The sequence below is a fragment of the Vipera berus genome (genome assembly GCF_964194415.1).
Source record: "Vipera berus genome assembly, chromosome: 1".
Taxonomy (NCBI): domain Eukaryota; kingdom Metazoa; phylum Chordata; class Lepidosauria; order Squamata; family Viperidae; genus Vipera; species Vipera berus.
Window position 1 is genome coordinate 17,630,892 of NC_138202.1, and position 21,205 is coordinate 17,652,096.

At 45.5% G+C, this 21,205-nt stretch overlaps 1 protein-coding gene across 1 annotated transcript in view; it reads right to left on the reverse strand.

Annotated features, from left to right (window-relative positions):
- The window catches only part of IL12RB1 (interleukin 12 receptor subunit beta 1), a gene marked incomplete at its 5' end in the record, with an annotated part of 33,650 nt that overhangs the window by 4,522 nt on the left and 7,923 nt on the right, over positions 1 to 21,205 (reverse strand). The window contains 6 exons of the mRNA XM_081315022.1: positions 2,833 to 2,934; positions 4,350 to 4,514; positions 6,298 to 6,553; positions 7,191 to 7,273; positions 7,489 to 7,602; positions 17,787 to 17,835. Coding sequence (XP_081171148.1) covers positions 2,833 to 2,934; positions 4,350 to 4,514; positions 6,298 to 6,553; positions 7,191 to 7,273; positions 7,489 to 7,602; positions 17,787 to 17,835 — 769 coding nt within the window. The remainder of the gene's footprint in view (positions 1 to 2,832; positions 2,935 to 4,349; positions 4,515 to 6,297; positions 6,554 to 7,190; positions 7,274 to 7,488; positions 7,603 to 17,786; positions 17,836 to 21,205) is intronic.

The window sequence follows — 21,205 nt, forward strand, 5'->3', positions numbered from 1 at the left end:
AACCACCTGTTGGGTATTACACAAGATAAAATATAAATTTCTGTTGCCACGGGGGGAGGGCATATTCTTTATTCTTTATTTAATTTTTATCCTGCCATTATTACTTTATAAGTAACTCAAGGTGGTAAACGTATGTACTCCTTCCTCCTCCGATTTTCCTCTCAACAAGAACTCCATGACGTTTTGGGGTGAGATGAGAGAGAGAGAGAAAAACAGGCTGAAGTTTACCCAGCTGGCTTTTATGCCTAAGGCAGGACTAGAACGCACAGTCTCCTGGTTTCTAGGCCAGTACCTCAACCATTACACCCAACTGGTTCTCTTTGTTAAATAAATACAGTGAAATACTGTAGGTTGTGAAAATGCTCATGCATTTATCTACAGGTAGTACTCGACTTAACACAGCTCATTTACTGACCATTCAAAGTTACAACAACACTGAAAAAGTGACTTATGACCGTTTTTCACACCTACATCCCCACGGTCATTTGATCTACACTCGGATGCTTGACAACAGACTCATATTTATAACAGTTACGGTGTCCTGTAACTGTGACCACCTTTTGTGACCTTCCGAGGGTCGCAAAGTCAATGGGGAAGCCAGATTCACTTCACAGCCATGTTACTGACTTAACTGTGGCAAGAGAGGTTGTAAAATGGGCAAAACTCACTTAACTAATGTCTCGCCTAGCAACAGAAATCTGGGGCTCAATTGTGGTCGTAGGTTGAGGACTACCTGTATTTAGTCATCTTTGATAACCCCTACAATAGGTTATCTTACAGTAGTTTCAAGATAATGGGCCTTTCACATGACCTGCTAACCACAGGTCTGAGATGCTCTGTTATCTGTTTTTGAGGCATGCGATGCAACCTCTGTCTCCTCCCCAGGATGCCACAGAAGCAGTCTAAATTGGCACTTGGCTGGAAAACCTGAATCATTGCTTCTGTCTCAAATTAATGTACTGAAAGTTTCCTGCTGCTTCTGCTTACTTGGGAGGGGATCTGTTGGGGTAGTTCTGGATGCTACTAGCTCTGGCCACTTGCTGCCAGCACTGCCATTCCCTTGCAATCCTTCCTGAGCTGGAATATTTGGGAGCTGGGGTGAAATCAACAAAAGTTTTCCCTATTAGCTAAAGGGAAGACTGATAAACCTCTCTAGTCTTCTAGTCCAACCCCCAGCTCAAGGCACAAGCCTTATACCATCCCAGTCACATTGTTGTCCAGTCTATTTTTGAAAAACTCCAGTGATGGATCACCCACAACCCCAGGAGGCAGGCTATTCCATTGAATAATTGTTCTCACTGTCAGGAAATTTCTCCTTACTTCTAGGTTGGATCTCTCTTTGAGAAACTTCCACCCATTACTTCTTGTCCTGCCCTCTGATGCTTTGGAGAATAAGTCAAAAAGGGTGAAAGATAAGCTGGGATGGACTTCTCAGTGCACCATAAAACTCCCTCCAGTATTACCTGCACCCTTCTCTCCACCACACTGGTTTGTCACTTGTGCTGTTTGTAGAGAAGGTCCACCAGTCTTTTAGAAGTCCAATAAACCCATGTTCAGAAATCGTCTGAATGACAGGTTACTGTTGCAGACCATGTCCAATGATCTGTTGTTCCAGCAACTTGAAAGATGGCTAAAGGCTCCATCCCCAGATCCTGTCCCAGACTGTCCTGATTGGAAGCTGTTAAAGATGTTTCCACCCACCCATCCACTAACTGGTTAGTGACATGGGGCAGGAGGGAAAACTAAGAGAATCATATTATTCTGTCAAATCAAGAACCATATTATTCTGATCAATCACTGAAGTAATGCACTTTAACACTGTTCTGAGAAAGAGCTGATGGGTGACAAAGTGTTTCAGATTTTAAACATTTGAAGTTGTGGTGATAGTGTCAGCTTAAAAGGAAACATACTTCATTAAGCAGTTTATTTAATAACGACTAAGTGGTTTCACTCATGACTTGGGGATGAGATGAAGACAGTGTTGTGGACCAAGGGGAAGACTGTGTTGTGATTCAGGGCCAGCCTGTGGGTCCGGCAGCCGGCTCGGATGTCTCGGATGACTCAGACGAGGGGGAGGAGGAGGGTGTTGAAGACGAACTTGCTGATGATGGCTTGGAGGCTTCGCAGAGCCCCCAGCCAGGGCCCTCTTCTCAGCTGCGCGAGGCCGACAGTGCGGATGATGATGACCCACAGCTGGCCCTGTTCAAGGACGCCCGACGCAGGAGGCAGTCAAGCAGGAACAAGCAGAGAAAGGCTGTGGGACTCCTCGGAAGGAGGCACAGGGAGGCCACACCCTGAACTCTAATAAAAGGAGTGTTTGGGGAAGGGCTGGTTGCTGAAAGCAACCGCTCCGTTTGAGGATCAAAGTTCCGGTATTTTGTTTCTTGTTCTGTTGTTTTGCTTGTGAATTAAACTTGGCAGACGCCTTCCAGCCTCAGTTGTTTTCCAGTCTCTACCGTTTGTACAGGGGTTGCCTTTCTGCAAGGCCGGTAGCAGGCTGGTACAGAACAGACTGGGTTTAGCAAGATAAGATTGTGCGATGATAAATTGCAAGTTGAGTTGAGTCTAAGAATTTCAAGGTGCTTGAGGCAGAAATGTTAAGGTTGTCAATTTAAAAGTGCAACTATTCTATCCTTATCTACCTGAGTTTTTTTCTGATAAGTACAAAGATAGAAGAAATTAAGCCGAAGTTCATCAAAAGACAATATCAACTGGTCTACTGGCAAACATTTTTTGGATATTTCTGTCCAAATATGAAGTATCCATTTTTAACTATTGATGGGTCTGACTGATGGGACAAGCAGAGATGGCAAGACACCACAACATACTCACCATTTCTATGAAAAAGGTACCTATATCCAAAAGTTTTCCACTTGTCTGTGAAGTAATATTTGTACACTGCAAAGCGGTAACACCTGTTGGACTCCATTTTCCCTGGAATTTAGAAGCAAAAATCACAGATTTTATGATCATAACCTTAGGAGATACCTGCTGGATTAGACCAAAACTTTCTTTTACACAGCATCATATTTCTAACAGTAGAGCTAGATGTTTCTAGAAGTCCTGTGAATAAACATCCCAGATTGTTTTCCCTCCAACATCTGGTATCAAGCTAGACTGACTCCATAAATGATTATTTCAATTAGCTCTTGCTAATAATATCCATTTTCCCATCCCATCAATTTCTCTAATTCTCTTTTGAAGTCAATAACCATCCCTGCAGCTTCATCCTAGAGGCCTAAACAAATATATTGTGTAAACAAGTGCTTCATTACAGCTGTCCTGAAGCCCCTTCACAACTTCTTTGGAGGATCCTGAAGCCTACAGTCCATTCAACTATGATATAAAGAACCCATGCATAGAAAGAAGAGCAGTGGTTCAAATTACTACCTTTCCCCTTCTTTAGCCTATATTGCACTAGTTGTGTATTTCCAGGATGGCACTATTGACAAAATACGACCCGGCTTGATGTAAATTGTGCTAATATGTCAACCATATTATTGTGCTAATATGTCAACCATATGTCAGAATGAGGTGGCTGGATGGAGTCACTGAAGCAGTAGGCGTGAGCTTAAATGGACTCCAGAAGATGGTAGAGGACAGGAAGGCCTGGAGGAACGTTGTCCATAGGGTCGCGATGGGTCAGACACAACTTTGCAGCTAACAACATGTCAACCCACTGCTGAGTCAATCTTGAGCCACTAGGAAAGAGCAGTATTGCAGGCTGACTCTGCTCACACTGCCAGGAGTTCAATTCCTTAGATACTGACCAGGTCAGTAAAATGAGGACCCAGATTGCTGAAGGCAATATGCTGACTCTGTAAACTGCTTAGAGAGGGAGTAAAGCACTGTGAAGCAGTATATAAGTCTAAGCACTATTGCTAGTTGACAGATGCGCCATGCAAAATAGTCATTTTATAGCATGTTTCAACCAGTCTTTCTGCCCCTGTTTTATTGGTTTAAATTAACGGTAAAGTTATTTGCTAATCTCTTCCAGTGAAATACCACCTTTTTCAAACTCCTTCCTCACCCAAGCATAGCTCCAGCTAGAGATGCATTAGGGCAGGGACTTGTGGACTTCAACTTAGCGTGGCTGGCTAAGGAATTCTGGGAATTGAAGACCGCAAGTCATAAAAGGGCCAAGTTTGAAGATGCCTGCACTAGGGCAAATCTGGTGGGGATAAAATTAGAAAGCAACCCATCTATAAAGAGCATCTGTAGGGCCCACTTTCTCTTTGATCCTGCTGCTTCTGCCAAGCGAGCTATGCACTTTGAGAGTTTCTCTGATGGAAAGAGTGATATTCTAGTGGAGGAACCTGGGTGGGCCTAGGAAGAGGTTTCAGTGTTACCTGTAACCAGGTAACTGTCCTTAGAATCCATGCAGTCCTCCTTAGGCAAGGTTTCTCCAAGAGGCTGAACTTCAAAGCAAAAGAGAACAAAGTCGTCGTCCATCTTCCACTTCAGAGTAAAATGCCTTCCGGACAGACTGACGTTCAGAAAATTGGAACCTAGGACTGTAGAATCATAGTGTTAGAAATTAACATTACGGCTACCTAGAGCTGGCTGGAGAATTCTGGGAACTGAAGTCTACACATTCTTAAAATTGTTAAGGTTGGGCAACATTACCCTATTCAATGTATGAGCCTTGTGTACGTAGCATCTCTGATAGAGGTGTGCCCTACTTTTTCTGAAATTTCATAAAAGAAGGGCCATGGGGCAACCACCTTCTATTGCAATAAAAGATATTGGAGATATGTTTACAATATGCCACTGTTGTTGCCATAGAATATGCTCAAACCTGAGCTTTTACACATAATTCACTTCTTGATTTTTTTTACCTAGATTCACTTTTTGTCTTCTGCCAATTTCATTTTAGGTCTCTGTATTCTGATATTTCATTTCCTGAAGCTCCTCAATAAACCAGGATTGTAAAACAGATGAAAGCCATTCAGAGCAAGTTGCCATCACCCTTATGTTCCAACTGGTAAGCCTTGGTGGAATAGTTCACCAGGATCTTGGGAATTTCTCCAAAAGCTCTCAGATATCAATTGGATACATCAGATGTCTGGGACAGACTGTTTAAATATGTAGTTCCATCTTTCATGCAAAGATTGGTAACACTGATCAGTTCAGTGGCAATCAGAGAGTCACCTGACAGAGAGATGTTCCAGAGAAATTCTTCTAGGATGGACTATGTTGGTCAATTTATATCACTTGAAATATAAAGGCAAGATTGATAGTGGAAGAGAATTCCCATACAAAATGAGATTACTAGAAGATGGTTGCTCTGATGGATTGGGTTTGCAAAGGGGAAAGTGGTGTGATGGACTATAGTGAAGCAGCAGTTTCCCAGAAAGGAGGGAGCACACTCCAAGAGACAACACAGCCTGGAAATGGATTAGAGAAAGAGGAAGATATTTAAGATAGCTGCTCCGTAGAATCTCCCAGGATATATCCATTAGCATTACAGTACAGATAGTCCTTGATTTACAACAGTATATTTAGTGACCATTCGAAGTTACAATGACACTGAAAAAAGTAGCAGTAGTAGTAGTAGTAGTAGTAGTAGTAATTAAGTTGGAAGGGACCTTGGAGGTCATCTAGTCCAACCCCCTGCTCAGGCAGGAAACCCTATACCATTTCAGACAAATGGCTGTCCAGTCTCTTCTTAAAAACTTCCAGTGTTGGAGCATGCACTGCTTCTGGAGGCAGGTTGTTCCACTGATTAATTGTTCTAACTGTCAGGAAGTTTCTCCTTAGTTCTAGGTTGCTTCTCTCCTTGATTAGTTTCCATCCATTGCTTCTTGTCCTGCCTTCAGGTGCTTTGGAGAATAGCTTGACTCCCTCTTCTTTGTGGCAGCCCCTGAGATATCAGAGTGAGGTTTTTCACACAACCGTTGCAGCATCCGTATGGCCATGTGATCAGAATTCAGAGACTTGGCAACTGGCTCATGTTTATGATGCTTGCAGTGTCCTGGGGTCATGTGATCACTGTTTGCAACCTCTGACAAGCAAAGTCAATGGGGAAGCCAGATTCACTTAACAACCGTGTTACTAACTGCCGTGATTCACTTAACTATGGCAAGAAAGGTTGTAAAATGGGGCAAGACTTACTTTCTCACTTAGCAACATAAATTTGGGGCTCAGTTGTGGTTGTAAGTCAAGGATTCCCTGTAGTATGCAGTAGGTTTAGTCTGGCAAAATTCTGTTTCTATTGTGTAAGCAAATAAAGAACTGAACTTTGGCTTATTCTATGTTGCTCTCGAGCTGGGCCTGACCGTTGCTTTGCATACCAACCTGCATTTTGTTCTGGTGGTAGCTTAAAGGAATAAGCTGGAGAATGTCCCACTTTGTTAAATGCCACCAGCGAAATGTTATATTCAGCTGCAGAAAGAGCAGTGTAGCACGAAGTTGTAGCATCTACGGTTGTAGCATTTACGGTTGTAGCATCTACGGTAATGATGTACTTTTTCGAGCCAAAAAGGCACTGCTTGCAGGCCAGCATGACAAAAGTGAGATTATAGCTCACTTCCCCTTGCTCCATAGGAGGTCTCTGCAAAAATACAAAAGAGAGGATAGAAAGCATTTCCCAAGCCACCAGCTAATGCTTCCATTTGTACCTTTCTTGTCTGGGGAAATACCTTTTGGGCATTCTATGGTTTCAAACCATTAGGTAGCAGTATCCAATCTTGGCTAGGTGATGTGTGCATGACAGCTCTAAAAGATCTCTAGAGACCGTGGCATCAGGCCTTATGACCCACTTACCCTCTCCTTTTTCAGATTCTTGAATTAAGGAAGGTTGTCACCTTGTAAAATTAAATGAAAGACTCTGGCTTTCTTTACAAGAACACTCTGGGCTCTACATTGGCCCTACGGACACCTTTAGCAGCTGAAAATAATGGGTGACTGAAATCCAGGAGTTTATTCAGAAATGTGTACTTCTGCCCTCCAACCTTCACCACAAGCTGAATGGTCAATCAGCCCCGAACATATAACTTTCATAACTAAAGAGCTTGAATGTTTGCACTGCATTTTCTTCTTGTCTTCTGTCTGCTTAAGAAACAATATTTTTAATGTTTTAAATGCAGGCAATCCAAATGCAGGTTGGATTAGGTTCTGAAACCAAAGGATGTTTGAATGATCGATTCCAAGCAGATGCCCTAAAGGCTGAATGAAAGCATTCCTCTTACCGCCCACTGCAGAGTCACTTTCCTCTGGCCTTCCTTTCCTAGGGACCCCACAGTATAATTTACTGAGGGACTTTTGAGGATTTCTGGAAGAAACAAAATACATCTTTTAGACTCTGGAAACTTTGCTAATCTGTCCCCAAGCCCCTTTATTTGAGTCTTGTCTTCTTCCTTCCACAGTCTTAGAAGAGGAAACAAAGCAGTCAGGGACAAGTTACAAGACAACACACACACGCACACACACACACAGACACAGACACACACACACACACACACACACACACACACACACAAATCTCACCAGCGGGAACAAAGAAGATTTCGCTCCAGCTGCTCCAGTAACTGCTTGAATGATCCGTTCGATACCGAACCTGCGCGTCATAAGGGATATTTTTTTCCAGATGACACATGGCAACTAGACAAAAGCAAGGATACCTGGATCAGTCTTTGATTGTCTCCTAGTCAAGACAAGGCAAGCCTTTAAAGAGTCCTTTATTACTCTCAATAAGTGTTGAACAAACAGCCCTCCAGTGACTGGTAAGGCTCCATCCCACGCTACCGTGACAACAGCCCATATATTACCAGGAAAATCCACAACACAAAGTCCAGACATGAGGTAAAGGAAAGCAAAGGGCAAAAGCAGTCCACAAAGCAAGGGCAAGACCAACGGCAGTCCCCAAAGCAAGCAAAAGGCGAAAAGCAGTCCTCAAAGCAAGGCAAAAGGCATGAGTCAAAGCCAGGGGAGTGTAATCCCAAACAAACGATTGTTCCTGGCAAAGACTAACTCCTGCCGCTTCTCCTTAAACCAGGCTACTCCAGGTGTTCATTATGAGGAGGGGTGGGGTGACCTTCTCCCAAGCAATCTTGCAGCCCTTCTCTGAGCTTGCCTATGCACCGCTCTCTGTGCCCTTGGATTGAGTGGTGGAGGCATCTATTCCTGTCAGCGCCACTGCCTTTCAGCATCTGATCCTCCCCTGTGTCTGTGAAGGCTGGCAGCCCTCTGTCTGGTTGACTACCACCCCCCAATGCCTGAGGGGCCTGGGACAGCATCATCCTCAGCCCCTGGCCTCTCCAAACATGCCAAGGGAGACATCCCCTCTCTGTTGAATGGTCCCGGTTCCTCCTCCCCCTCCCCCTCCTCCTCCTCTTCCTCCTCCTCCTCCTCCAAACTGGACTCTGAGGAGGCCATGACATCTCCAGACACCTCGAGCGTAGTCCCTTACTAGCAGTTAAGGAAAGTTATCTATACAACTGCTTTCTTTTGTGTCCTGCCTCCTTCACTGTAAACTATCCAGAATTTAGCTATTCAGGCATGAAGGTGGCAGGGAACCCAATTTATCACATGGATTTCATTCAGAAATATCAATGGAACAGTTGCTTCCCAGAGTCAGGGGTGTTCCATCACTAGAGGTTTTCAAAAAAAAAATCAGACAAGCATTTGTCCGGGATGTTATGAGGGGATTGGATTTGAAGAGCTCTCTTCCAGCCCTATGATTCTATATCAGTTTAATGGCTTATAGCAGGGGTGGGGAACTATGGCCCTTTTATGACCTGTGGACCAACTCCCAGAATTCCTAAGCCAGCATGGCCAGCTCAGGAATTCTGGGAGTTGAAGTCCACAAGTCATAATTCCCCACCTCTGGCTTACATTATTGTATTCCATGATTCAAACACATTTTGGCAACATCGTCTTTCTCCGTGTTTCTACAATATTCACTTCACTTCATTCCCCAGCTATTGTGTAGTGGGTCCGACGCAAGAGAGACGCCAGCCGGTGTGTGAGTTCAGCTCTTTATTGGAAGGGGAAGTGAACTGAGGAATGAGGGCTACCTGGCCTCCTTATATACCTGGCCAGGTAAGCTAACAGCCAATGGGGTTGGCCCTAGGTTTCCCGCCGAAACTATCCAGGCCAACGCCCCCTGAGGGCTGTTGCTATGCAGATGCCTGCATACATAACACCCCTCCCCCCTTAGAGAAGACCCACATAACAACAACAACATGCAACTACTATAACTATGAGTATATATATATAAAAAAACAGTGGTGTCCTTGTGTGAGGATCACTTGCACACATAGTCCGACAGGTAGGCTGGTGTCCTGTGTGGACGGGTGGATCGTCTGGGTGTGCTTGGCCCCTGGGCTTGGACCGTGGGTTCCTGAGGCCTTTGTGCAGGGCTGCAAGGAGCCGGCATCAGGAAGTCCTCCTCCTCTGGTCCCTGCCCTGTGACATCCTCAGCTGGGTTGACCCCTCCTGGAGTGTGGTCCTCCTGTTGATCGTGTGCGTTGAGTTCAGGGACGTGTGTGACGCGCTCAGGGGCGTGTGTGACGTGCTCAGGGACTCTTCCTCTGAGCTGATCGATGTGTCGCCTTATGCGTCTGTCCCCCTCCACCCCTACAATGTACGAAAGGGGTCCTGTTTTCCCGACCACTGTCCCCGGAACCCAAGGATGTCCAGCCCCATAGTTCCTTGCCCAGACCAGGTCCCCCAGGTTGAGGACCCTGTGTGTGGATGATGATGGCAATGGTGATGGTAGTGATGCTGGTGGTGATGGTGATGATGGTGATGTTGCCCTACCGGTTTCGGCTGCTACCCGGTCTGGGTGTAGGCGGTCCAGCTTGGTGATGAGGCACCGTCCCCATCGCAGTTCTGCTGGGCTCTTGCCGGTAGCCACGCATGGTGTTGTGTGTTGGGCTAGTAAAAATTTGGCCAGTCTGTGGTGCCAGTCCCCGCTGATGATGCGCCGGAGTGCGTCTTTGGTCGCCCTTACCATCCGTTTGGCCTGCCCGTTGGTAGATGGATGGAAAGGCGCAGAGGTGGCGTGCCTAATCCAGTTCGCCTTCAAGAACGCCTGAAAATCAGCAGCAGTAAACTGAGGCCCATTATCAGACACAATTACGTCGGGGAGGCCGTGTGTGGCAAAGAGAGCTCTGAGCACCTGGATTGTCCTCCCCGAGGTCATGTTGGGGACAGGGACTACCTCTAACCACTTGGAGTGACTGTCCACCACTACTAAAAATAGTTGACCCTAGAATGGCCCCGCATAGTCAATGTGAATGCGGGACAATGGCGTGTGTGTGGCCTCCCACCGGTGTACTGGTGCATGTGGCACTTCTGGCCTGGATCTCTGGCACGTATAACAGGCCTTGACCCGATCCTCAACCTCCTTGTCCAACCCGGGCCACCAGAGGTAGCTCCTAGCCAGTGCCTTCATCCTGACCACCCCCGGGTGCCCTTCGTGTAAGGAGTCCAATACCCTGGTGCGTAGTGCGGGTGGAATGATGACCCTGCTACCCCAAAGGAGGCACCCTTTGTGTGTGGAGATTTCATCGCGTCTAATGAAATAGGCCTGAAACTCTGGTCCCGGGGATTTGTCCTGCCACCCTGTGCAAACCCATGAGTGCACCCTGCCCATGATGTTGTCTGTGGCTGTGTGGCTGGCAATGTCCTTGGCAAGAACTGGGCACTCGGGTAGTTCCTGCAGGGCTAGGATCTGTGTGGCTGGTGCTGGGTCTGGGTCGTGTGTGTCTAGGGGGAGCCTACTTAGACCATCTGCGTGGCCCATCTCCTTCCCTGGCTTGTGTACCAGCTTGCAATTGTATGCTGCAAGGAAGATGGACCACCGGAGCATCCTGGGGGACAGAATCTGGGGGGTTTGCCTGTCTGTGGTGAACAGACCCAGGAGTGGTTTGTGGTCCGTGAAGACAGTGAACTCCCTGCCATATAAGTAATCGTGGAATTTCTTGATTCCTGCCACGATTGCCAGGGCTTCTTTGTCTATTTGGGCATAGTTTCTTTCTGCTCCAGACAGTGTCCTAGAATAGTATGCTATGGGGACTTGTGCCCCGTTGGGCTCAAGGTGGCTTAGGACAGCGCCCACACCATAAGGGGATGCATCGCAGGCGATACAAATGGGCTTGGACTCGATGAAATGGGTTACTGTGGACTTGTCCGACAGCAATGCCTTCAGGGCCTTGAAGCTCTGATCATGGGTGGCCGTCCAGGCCCATGTTGCCTGTTTGTCTAGCAGCCTGTGGAGCGGTTCAGCGATGGCTGCCTTGTGTGGGAGGAATGTATGGTAGAAATTCAGCAGACCCAGGAATGCCTGAAGCTCTGCTTTGTTCTTGGGTGTGGGTGCTAGTTTGATGGCCCTCACCTTGGATTCTGTGGGGTGGATTCCCCTGGCGTCTACTCTGAACCCCAAAAATTCTGTGGAAGGAACGCCTATGCTGCATTTTTCCTTTTTGAGTTTGAGGCCAGCTGTGCGCAGCCTTGCCAGCACTTCCCTAAGCCTCCCTGCCAGTTCCTCTGCTGATGCTCCTGCGATCAGGATGTCATCAAAATAGGGGCAGACTCCTGGAATGCCCTTGAGTGTCTTTTCCATAACCTCCTGGAAAATGCCGGGAGCAACGCTGACTCCAAACTGCAGCCTATTCACCCGGAACGCCCCCGTATGGGTTACTATGGTTTGGATGTCAGCTGTTTCCCTAGTGACCGTGAGTTGCTGGTACGCCTGTGCAAGATCGAGCCTTGCAAAAATGGTGCCGCCTTGGAGGGAAGCGAGAACGTGGCTGACCGCGGGAACCGGGTAAGCGTGCGGGTTTAGGGCGCGGTTCACCGAGCACTTATAGTCGGCGCAGATCCTTATTTCCCCGTTGGGCTTGAGGGGGGTCACAATGGGGGTTTCCCACTCCCCTCCATCTACAGGCTCTAAGATTCCCTGGGCCACCAACTTGTCTAGTTCGCGCTCGATTTTGTGTTTGAGCGCAAATGGGACTCGCCGTGGCCGGACCCTAACGGGGGAGACATTCGAGTTAAGCTTGAACGATATGGGGGCCCCGGTGTACTTGCCTAATGACCCGTTGAAGACGTCGGCGAACTCCCGGCAAACGGCCTCAACGGAGTCCCCCTGGATCCGATGGATCCCGGATACTGAGATTCCCAGGGCCTCAAACCAGTCCAGCCCGACCAGGCTGGCTCTGCGGCCCTCTACCACTACAACATCCAGGTGCCCTTCGCGACCCTTAAAGCCCACTGAAATGGTGGCCTCCCCCTTCACCTTGACCGGCGAATTCTGAAAATCGGTCAGGGTTAATTTAGTAGGCCGTAATTTAATCCGTTGCTTGCTCCGGCTAATTATGTGGTTAAGGGTCTCGTCCGAAATAATCGAGACCGCTGATCCGGAGTCAAGCTCCATGCTGCAAGGGACACCTTGCAAACGGATTGTTAATCTAATTTTGGGTTTGAGCAGCCGGCGGCTACCCGTATGGTTAATGGCCAGCCGGCTCTCGACATAGCCAATTTTTGTTTTGGTGGGGGCCCCAGTACCTTCGAACGGCGGTTCCTCCGGCTGCAGCTCGTGGATCTCCTCTCGGGGGCGGCGGCTACAGCAGACGGCGGCTATGTGGCCTGTTTTCTTGCAGGCCCGGCACGTGGCGGACCGGAACTTGCAGAGGCTGCGCACGTGGTTCCCACCACACCCTGCGCACCTCTGGGGAACGGCGGTGTTGCTGGGAGGCCTGGTCCTGTCTGGGCGTCTGGCTCGCTGGTCGGGGGTCGACTTCCTCTGGAGGAGGTCGATGCTCAGGTCGTCCTCCTCTGTGGCCCCTTGCCGGTGGATGCTGGTTGCCTGGTTGCCGGACTGGGTTTCCTGGCAGGCTTGGACGGCCCCGCAGGCCGCTTCGTGGGCTAGGATGGCGTCCTCGGCTTCCTGGAGAGAGACCTCCTCTCTTTCGAACAGGCGCTCCTGCAACCGCCTGTCGCGTAGGCCGCAAATCAGCCGGTCCCGTAGTCTCTCCTCCAAATTTGTGAACCTGCAAGCGACGGCAGCTTCCCACAGGGCGGCGAGGAAGTCGGCACCGGTCTCGTCGGGGCGCTGGTCCCTTTTCTCGAATTGTGACCGTGCGGCCACCTTGGAGCGCCGGGGCTTGAAATGTGCGTTGAGCCTGGCCACGAGGTCTCGGTACGCGACGTTGTTGATGGCCTCCTGGGGGAACAGGTTCGCGGCGACTTCCAGCAGCGCTGGTCCCCCAAGGCAGAGCAGGGCGGCCGCCTTTACACCGTCCTCAGATATCTGATTGAACCGCATGTACAGTTCAACGTGAGCCAGGTAACGGGTCCAGGTTTCGGGGCGGCGGGTCTCGAATTCGTGGGGTTGTCCGGCTCTAGCCATGGCGGCAGTTGGTCATGGATGTGGCGCTTGGCGTTGCCGGTTCGGCTGGCGGTCGTGGGGGGAAGAAGGAAAAATGCCTTTCCCTTCAGCTCGCGGAGCGTTTCCCCAGTGACTTCAGCTCTTGGTCGGCAGCAATCCCACCTTCGTCGCCACTATTGTGTAGTGGGTCCGACGCAAGAGAGACGCCAGCCGGTGTGTGAGTTCAGCTCTTTATTGGAAGGGGAAGTGAACTGAGGAATGAGGGCTACCTGGCCTCCTTATATACCTGGCCAGGTAAGCTAACAGCCAATGGGGTTGGCCCTAGGTTTCCCGCCGAAACTGTCCAGGCCAACGCCCCCTGAGGGCTGTTGCTATGCAGATGCCTGCATACATAACACCAGCCCTTGCATGAGGCCAGTGTAAGTCATTCTTAGCTTACTGGTGTTAAAGGGGATATTTTCCCTTAAGGGATAGCATCCAACAGTGGCCTCAACTTGTAGAGGCCTTTGTCACCTTGGAATGACAGTGACTGACAGCGAAGAAATATAATGGTGGAAGAAGACAGACCAGCAATAGGTTCTGCACATTATGCCTCTGAACAAAGCAGCACTCCCATCGGAGGAGCAAATTTTTAACAATTGTACTAGCATGATTACAATTCAGTGTGTTGCTATTAACCTATAAAATCCTGTATGACTTGGTGCAGAGGTTATCTCCAAGATTTAATTCTTCTTCATACAATGAATTGAATTCATTCAATCTATGTGTCTGCCTAACTAACAAATTGTAATAGTGGCTGACTAATGTAGAATTAAAAACCAATGCAATTCTAGCAAATAAAAAAATAAAAAGCATGATATAGTCAAGGACAGTCATTAAGTAACACCCATTACAGATAGGCTTATCTACCATCTTGGTTCAATCCCTAGGAGAAAAGTCAAGTCTTCAAGGATGTATGCTGATTTGGGACTAGCTGGGTCTTATAAGGTGGATTGAGTTGAGGGAACATGACTAGGTGAAGGAGGGCCAGAATTGATGCATCACCCCCATCCAGTCCCACCACAAGTGAAATCAATGCCATCTCAGTACTGAATCCTGGTTCTGAAATCTAACTCAACAGAGTCTGGGTGATCATTTTCTTCCAGGATCCTCTTAAGCTGACCACCTTGTCAACCACCTTTCCTAAAAAGAGAAGGTTGGAGATAGAACAAATGTTGTCCAACATCATCAGATGTAGCAATGACTTCCTGAGGAAGGGATCAACAACTGATTCATTAAGAGTCAGCAGAACTGCTCTCTCCTTCAAGGATGCATTCACCATCTCCTAGATCGGGGTAGGCAACCTCGACTCTTTTATGACTCATGGACTTCAACTCCCAGAATTCCTGAGTCAGCATAGCTGACTCATTAAGCTGATTCATTAAGAGTCAGCAGAACTGTCCTCTCCTTCAAGGATGCATTCACCATCTCCTAGATCAGGGGTAGGCAATAGCTGACTCAGGAATTCTAGTCCATGAGTCATAAAAGAGCCGAGGTTGCCTACCTCTGTCCTAGATTCAACCATGCGTTCCCTGCCTAGAGGCCTTAACCAGCCAGGAGGAACATAGATTTAATTCACAGGTGACCAAACTAACAGCTTTAGGTACTCAATCCACTTCAGCAGGACTAAGGGGTTCACATTTGTCCCAGATAACAAGCAAGGCTGTGCCTCAAGCAACTCGAAAGGACCTGTGCAGTCAGAATCGAAATTAGAGTGGATCTGATTGATTTTATCTGACAGATGCCTAGGCAATTCTTCACAGCAGCTCTGCAAATGTTTCTCAGACTCCTTCCCTTCTCTAAAATTGGGTCATCTGATCAGAGCCGATGGTTAGCTACCTGCAGATATGTTAAGAGCAGGAAAAAAGCTATGTTTTAATTAGTCTTATTGACACAAGGTAATCCTTAAGGTTACCCTTAATAAAGGATTTTGCTCACGTTTCATAGGATTCAGTGTTTGTTCCCTTCCATCACTACTCTAAGTGTCTCTTTCTACTTCATCTCCCAGAGTTCCCTTTTAAAATCAGGAGGATCTTCATGATCCGTATATAGAAAGAGTGCACATAAGCATAATCCAATTTAAGAATCTTTCATTGCATGCAGTGATTACAATAAGGTCTCAGCTGAACTGTGCACTAAAACCCTAGGAATAATTATTCTTATGTAACAGTTGTAGACATTCGCCTAGATAGAGATCCTTCACTTATTTTTTAAATTTTTTAATTATTATTTTATATTGGAGAATTAATAACTTTTATTTTTGGTGAAATCTGCAACCCGAATACAATAGGACATGACAACAACAACAACAATACAGTGATAATTCAGTCATAATAGAAATGAAGACAAGGGAGTGATTAAAATGAAATTCCCCGAAATCTAAAAAAAAGAAAATTTCATGCTAAATGAATATTGAACTAGTTTCATCCTTTAACATGTTACTAAATCTAAACCTTATCAGTTGCTAGGTGTGATGACATGTATAGGATTTATTATTTTCTTGGTTATACTGCAAATCACCAGAAGACTTTTTGAGAATTCAGGGATATGTAAGTACAGTAAATAAATAGCTACATTTTTTTAGCAATAGCAATAGCACTTAGATTTACAGTATATACTGCTTCATAGTGCTTTACAGCCCTCTCTAAGCGGTTTACAGCATCATTATTGCTCCCAACAATCTGGGTCCTCATTTTACCAGCCTTGGAAGGATGGAAGGCTGAGTCAACCTTGAGCCAGTCAGGACTGAACTCCTGGCAGTGAGCAGCCTGCAATACTGCGTTCTTACTACTGTGGTACCATGGCTCTTTCCTAGTGGCTCAAGGTTGACTCAGAAGTGGGTTGACATATTGGCACAATTTACATCAAGCTGGGTCATGAACATTCGTGATTTATTGCACTTAGGTCCTATTAGTCTAACATCCTATCTGCCACAATGTCCTTCAGGAAACCTTCAAATACAGCAGGAGCTTAATGTTTGCAATAAGCCATGAGAAATCCATCATCATATTCTTTGATGGTGAATGCCACTTATTCTAAAACAGTAAGAATTCAGAACAACTGGTATATTTACTTATTTATTTATTTATATTTCACATTTCTGAACTGGGTCCATCTCTCTCAAAGAGGGATTCTGGGAGGTGTACAATAAAACAGCAAAGATCAGAAGAGAAAAGAGTACGGTCACCACAAAAAAGATGTCGAAACTCTAGAAAGAGTACAGAGAAGAGCAACAAAGATGATTGGGGGACTGGAGGCTAAAACATATAGGGAACGGTTGCTGGAATTGGGTATGTGTAGTTTAACGAAGAGAAGGGTGAGGGGTGACGTGATAGCAGTGTTCCAATATCTCAGGGGCTGCCACAAAGAAGAGGGAGTCAAGCTATTCTCCAAAGCACCTGAAAGCAGGACAAGAAGCAACGGATGGAAACTGATCAAAGAGAGAAGCAACCTAGAACTAAGGAGACATTTCCTGACAGTCGGAACAATGAATCAGTGGGACAACCTGCCTCAAGAAGTTGTGGATACTCCAACACTGGAAGTTTTTAAGAAGAGACTGGACAGCCGTTTGTCTGAAATGGTATAAGGTTTCCTGCCTGAGCAGGGGGTTGGACTAGATGACCTCCAAGGTCCCTTCCAACTTTTATTATTATTATTATTATTATTATTATTATTATTATTATTATTATTATTATTATTATTATTATTATTATTATTATTTAAAAAAAGAAGTGGAGACTCTAGAAAGAGTACAGAGAAGAGCAACAAAGATTATCAGGGGATTGGAGGCTAAAACATATAAGGAACGGTTGCTGGAATTGGGTATGTCTACTTTAATGAAGAGAAGGATGACGAGTGACATGATAGCAGTGTTCCAGTATCTCAGGGGCTGCCTCAAAGAAGAGGGAGTCAAGCTATTCTCCAAAGCATCTGAAGGCAGGACAATAATCAATTGATGGAAACTAACCAAAGAGAGAAGCAACCTAGAACTAAGGAGAAACTTCCTGACAGTTAGAATAATTAACCAGTGGAACAACCTGGCTCCAGAAGCAGTGCATGCTCCAACACTGGAAGTTTTTAAGAAGGGACTGGACAGCTATTTGTCTGAAATGGCATAGGGTTTCCTGCCTGAGCAGGGGGTTGGACTAGATGGCCTCCAAGGTCCCTTCCAACTTTATTATTATTGTTGTTATTGCTATTATTATTAAAAAATAAAATGTTAAAAATTCCAAAATTATAAAAAAAATTAAGGAGACAAAAATAATTAAACCCAGTTAAAATTAGCTGATCAAGGCGAAGAGAGACCTCTTATCGCACCAACCAGGTCCATATCTTTGGTAGTCAGCACTACTATCAAAAGCACATGATTTTTAAAATTTAAAAGTCTGAATTAGAAATGGAATCAACCTACCTATTAATTCCTTCATGGTGCGGTCATCCTTTTCAGAGCTACAATTTCCCTGCAAGCAACCCAGATAACATTCAGAATGAGGAAAAAGATGGTGATAAACCCACTAAAGCAAAAAAATACATGTTCTTCTCAGATACACAAAATGGAAAACCTGAGTTGTTTTATGTGGTAAGACTAATAAATAGGCTATGGTGAAGTTTTTTGTTTATACACATCATGTAACTTACGCCTGAGCAGGGTGAAAAATTGATTGATTGATTGATTGATTGATTGATTGATTGATATGCAAGATGTATGTGATGCCTAGCTCATATAATGACTCTAGGTGGCTCCTAACAATCCATAAAAATGGTTAAAAACCTTCCCCCACCTCCTTATGGGAGACGTTGCAGCCTTAAACTTGACTGTTAGTTCAATGGAAGCAAAAGTGATTTGCTTTTAAATGGGGCTGAGAATTTTTCTTCTTCTGAGGTCTGCATTCCCTCAATAATTTGTTAGGCATTGCATAGTGGGTGGAGCTAAAGCAAGGAGTGGGTGGGGCCAGAACAGAAGTGTGTGTGTGTATGGGGGCAATCCAGGGCTGACTTTAAATTATGGTTGAGCAGGCACTGGCTTAAGGACACAACCCTTTAGGGATGCCAAAATTGAAAAGATTTCCCAAAAGAACACAATTGGAAAAAAGTGAAAAACAGTAACAATGCACTTTGTCAGCCAGCATGCCCACTCAAGGACTAAGCATAATTCCGCAGAATAGTTGCCATATGACCACAGTAGGTACTGATGTAATTAAAATGATGTAAATAGGGTGAAAATGTCTGACAAAAGAAAAAAAGTGTCCAGGGCTGAAAGCTTAAGAGTAAAAACAAATACAAAAAAGAAAAAGGGAAGGGAAGGGAAGTGGCTTTTTGAGATGAACCCGACCATAAGGGGCACCAATATTTATTTATTTCTTAAATGTATTAATAAATATATTGTTAAATTATTAAAATTTATTGTTAAAATTATTAAATTTATACACTGCCCATCTCACTGTTAAAGCAACTCTAGGCAGGATAATAATATTGTGTAGTGGGTCCGACGCAAGAGAGACGCCAGCCGGTGTGTGAGTTCAGCTCTTTATTGGAAGGGGAAGTGAACTGAGGAATGAGGGCTACCAGGCCTCCTTATATACCTGGCCAGGTAAGCTAACAGCCAATGGGGTTGGCCCTAGGTTTCCCGCCGAAACTGTCCAGGCCACGCCCCCTGATGGCTGTTGCTATGCAGATGCCTGCATACATAACAAATAATAAGGTAAAAAGTTAATACAAAACAAAATTAAGAGCCATCTTTTTTGGTTATCATATTGACGTATTCTTGTTGGGTTCTTTTTTATTGTTTATTTTATTGTTCTATTATTTTACTCCTGTTTACACTCTTTTCATTTCTTTCTTTTTAACTTCTTTGTACCCTGCCTTTATTATTTGTATAAATAACTGAAGGTAGCAAACATATCCAACACGCTTACCTCTTCCCATTTTCCCCACAACAAAGTGACTGGCCCAAAGTTACTCAGTCAGCTTTCATGCCTAAGGCAGAACTAGAACTCTTAGTCTCCTCTGATTGTCCCAAAGTCACATCATCATCATCATCATCATCATCATCATCATCATAGATTGATATGATTCATATCACTGCACCAGGAGATGCCAGAGTTGAAGAAAAAGAACTGGAAAAAATTACGAAATACCGCGACCTGGCCATCGAAACTGCGTGATTATGGATGAAACGCGTAACAGTGATGCCCCTTGTCATCGGGGCACTGGGAACTATGTCCAAAAACTTTACAAAACACATCAAGAAATTGCAACTTCCTGCAATAACTCCAGCAAAGCTACAAAAAAACTGCACTACTCGGAACATCTTACATTTTAAGGAGATACCTGGTTGATACCTAGGATGCTGGCAGCAGCCTGTGTCAACCATTAGTGCAAGTCAATTTGAGTGTTCAGTTGACTGAGTTTCATATTTTATGAATAAAAGTTTTATAACAACAACAACAACAACAACAACAACAACAACAACAACAATAATAATAATAATAATAATAATAATAATAATAATAATAATAATAATAATGTTGAAAGGGACCTTGGAGGTCATCTAGTCCAACCCCCTGCTCAGGCAGGAAGCCCTATACCAGGGGTAGGCAACCTTGGCTCTTTTATGATTCGTGGACTTCATGAGTCATAAAAGAGCCAAGGTTGCCTACCCCTACCCTACACCATTTCAGACAAATGGCTGTCCAGTCTCTTCTTAAAAACTTCCAGTGTTGGAGCATTCACTGCTTCTGGAGGCAGGTTGTTCCACTGGTTAATTGTTCCAACTGTCAGGAAGTTTCTCCTTAGTTCTAGGTTGCTTCTCTCCTTGACTAGTTTCCATCCGTTGCTTGTTGTCTTGCCTTCAGGCGCTTTGGTGAATAGCTTGATTCCCTCTTCTTTGTGGCAGATATTGAGATATTGGAACACTGCTATCATGTCACTCCTAGTCCTTCTTTTTCATTAAACTAGACATACCCAATTCCAGCAACCGTTCCTTATATGTTTTGGCCTCCAGTCCCCTAATCATCTTTGTTGCTCTTCTCTGTACTCTTTCTAGAGTCTCAACATCTTTTTTACATCGTGGTGACCAAAACTCGATGCAGTATTCCAAGTGTGGCCTTACCAAGGCATTGTAAAGTGGTGTTAATACTTCATGTGATCTTGATTCTGTTGTTGTTGTTAGTTGCGAAGTCGTGTCCGATCCATCGCAACCCTATGGACAACGTTCCTCCAGGTCTTCCTGTCCTCTACCATCTTCTGGAGTCCATTTAAGCTCACGCCTACTGCTTCAGTGACTCCATCCAGCCACCTCATTCTCTGTCGTCCCCTTCTTCTCTTGCCCTCAATCTTTCCCAGCATTAGGCTCTTCTCCAGTGAGTCCTTCCTTCTCATTAGGTGGCCAAAGTATTTGAGTTTTAGCTTCAGGATCTGGCTTCTAAAGAGCAGTCAGGGTTGATCTCCTCTAGGACTGACCGGTTTTATCGCCTTGCAGTCCAAGGAACTTGCAGGAGTCTTCTCCAGCACCATAGTTCAAAGGCTTCAATTCTTTGGCGCTCAGCCTTTCTTATGGTCCAGCTTTCACTGCCATACATTGCAACTGGGAAGACCATAGTCTTGACTATACGCACTTTTGTTGACAGGGTGATGTCTCTGCTTTTTAGTGTGCTTTCTAGATTTGCCATGGCTTTCCTCCCCAGGAGCAAGCATCTTTTAATTTCTTGGCTACAGTCCCCATCTGCAGTGATCTTGGAGCCCAGAAAAATAAAATCTGTCACTACCTCCATTTCTTCCCCATCTATTTGCCAGGAATTGAGAGGGCCAGATGCCATGATTTTGGTTTTC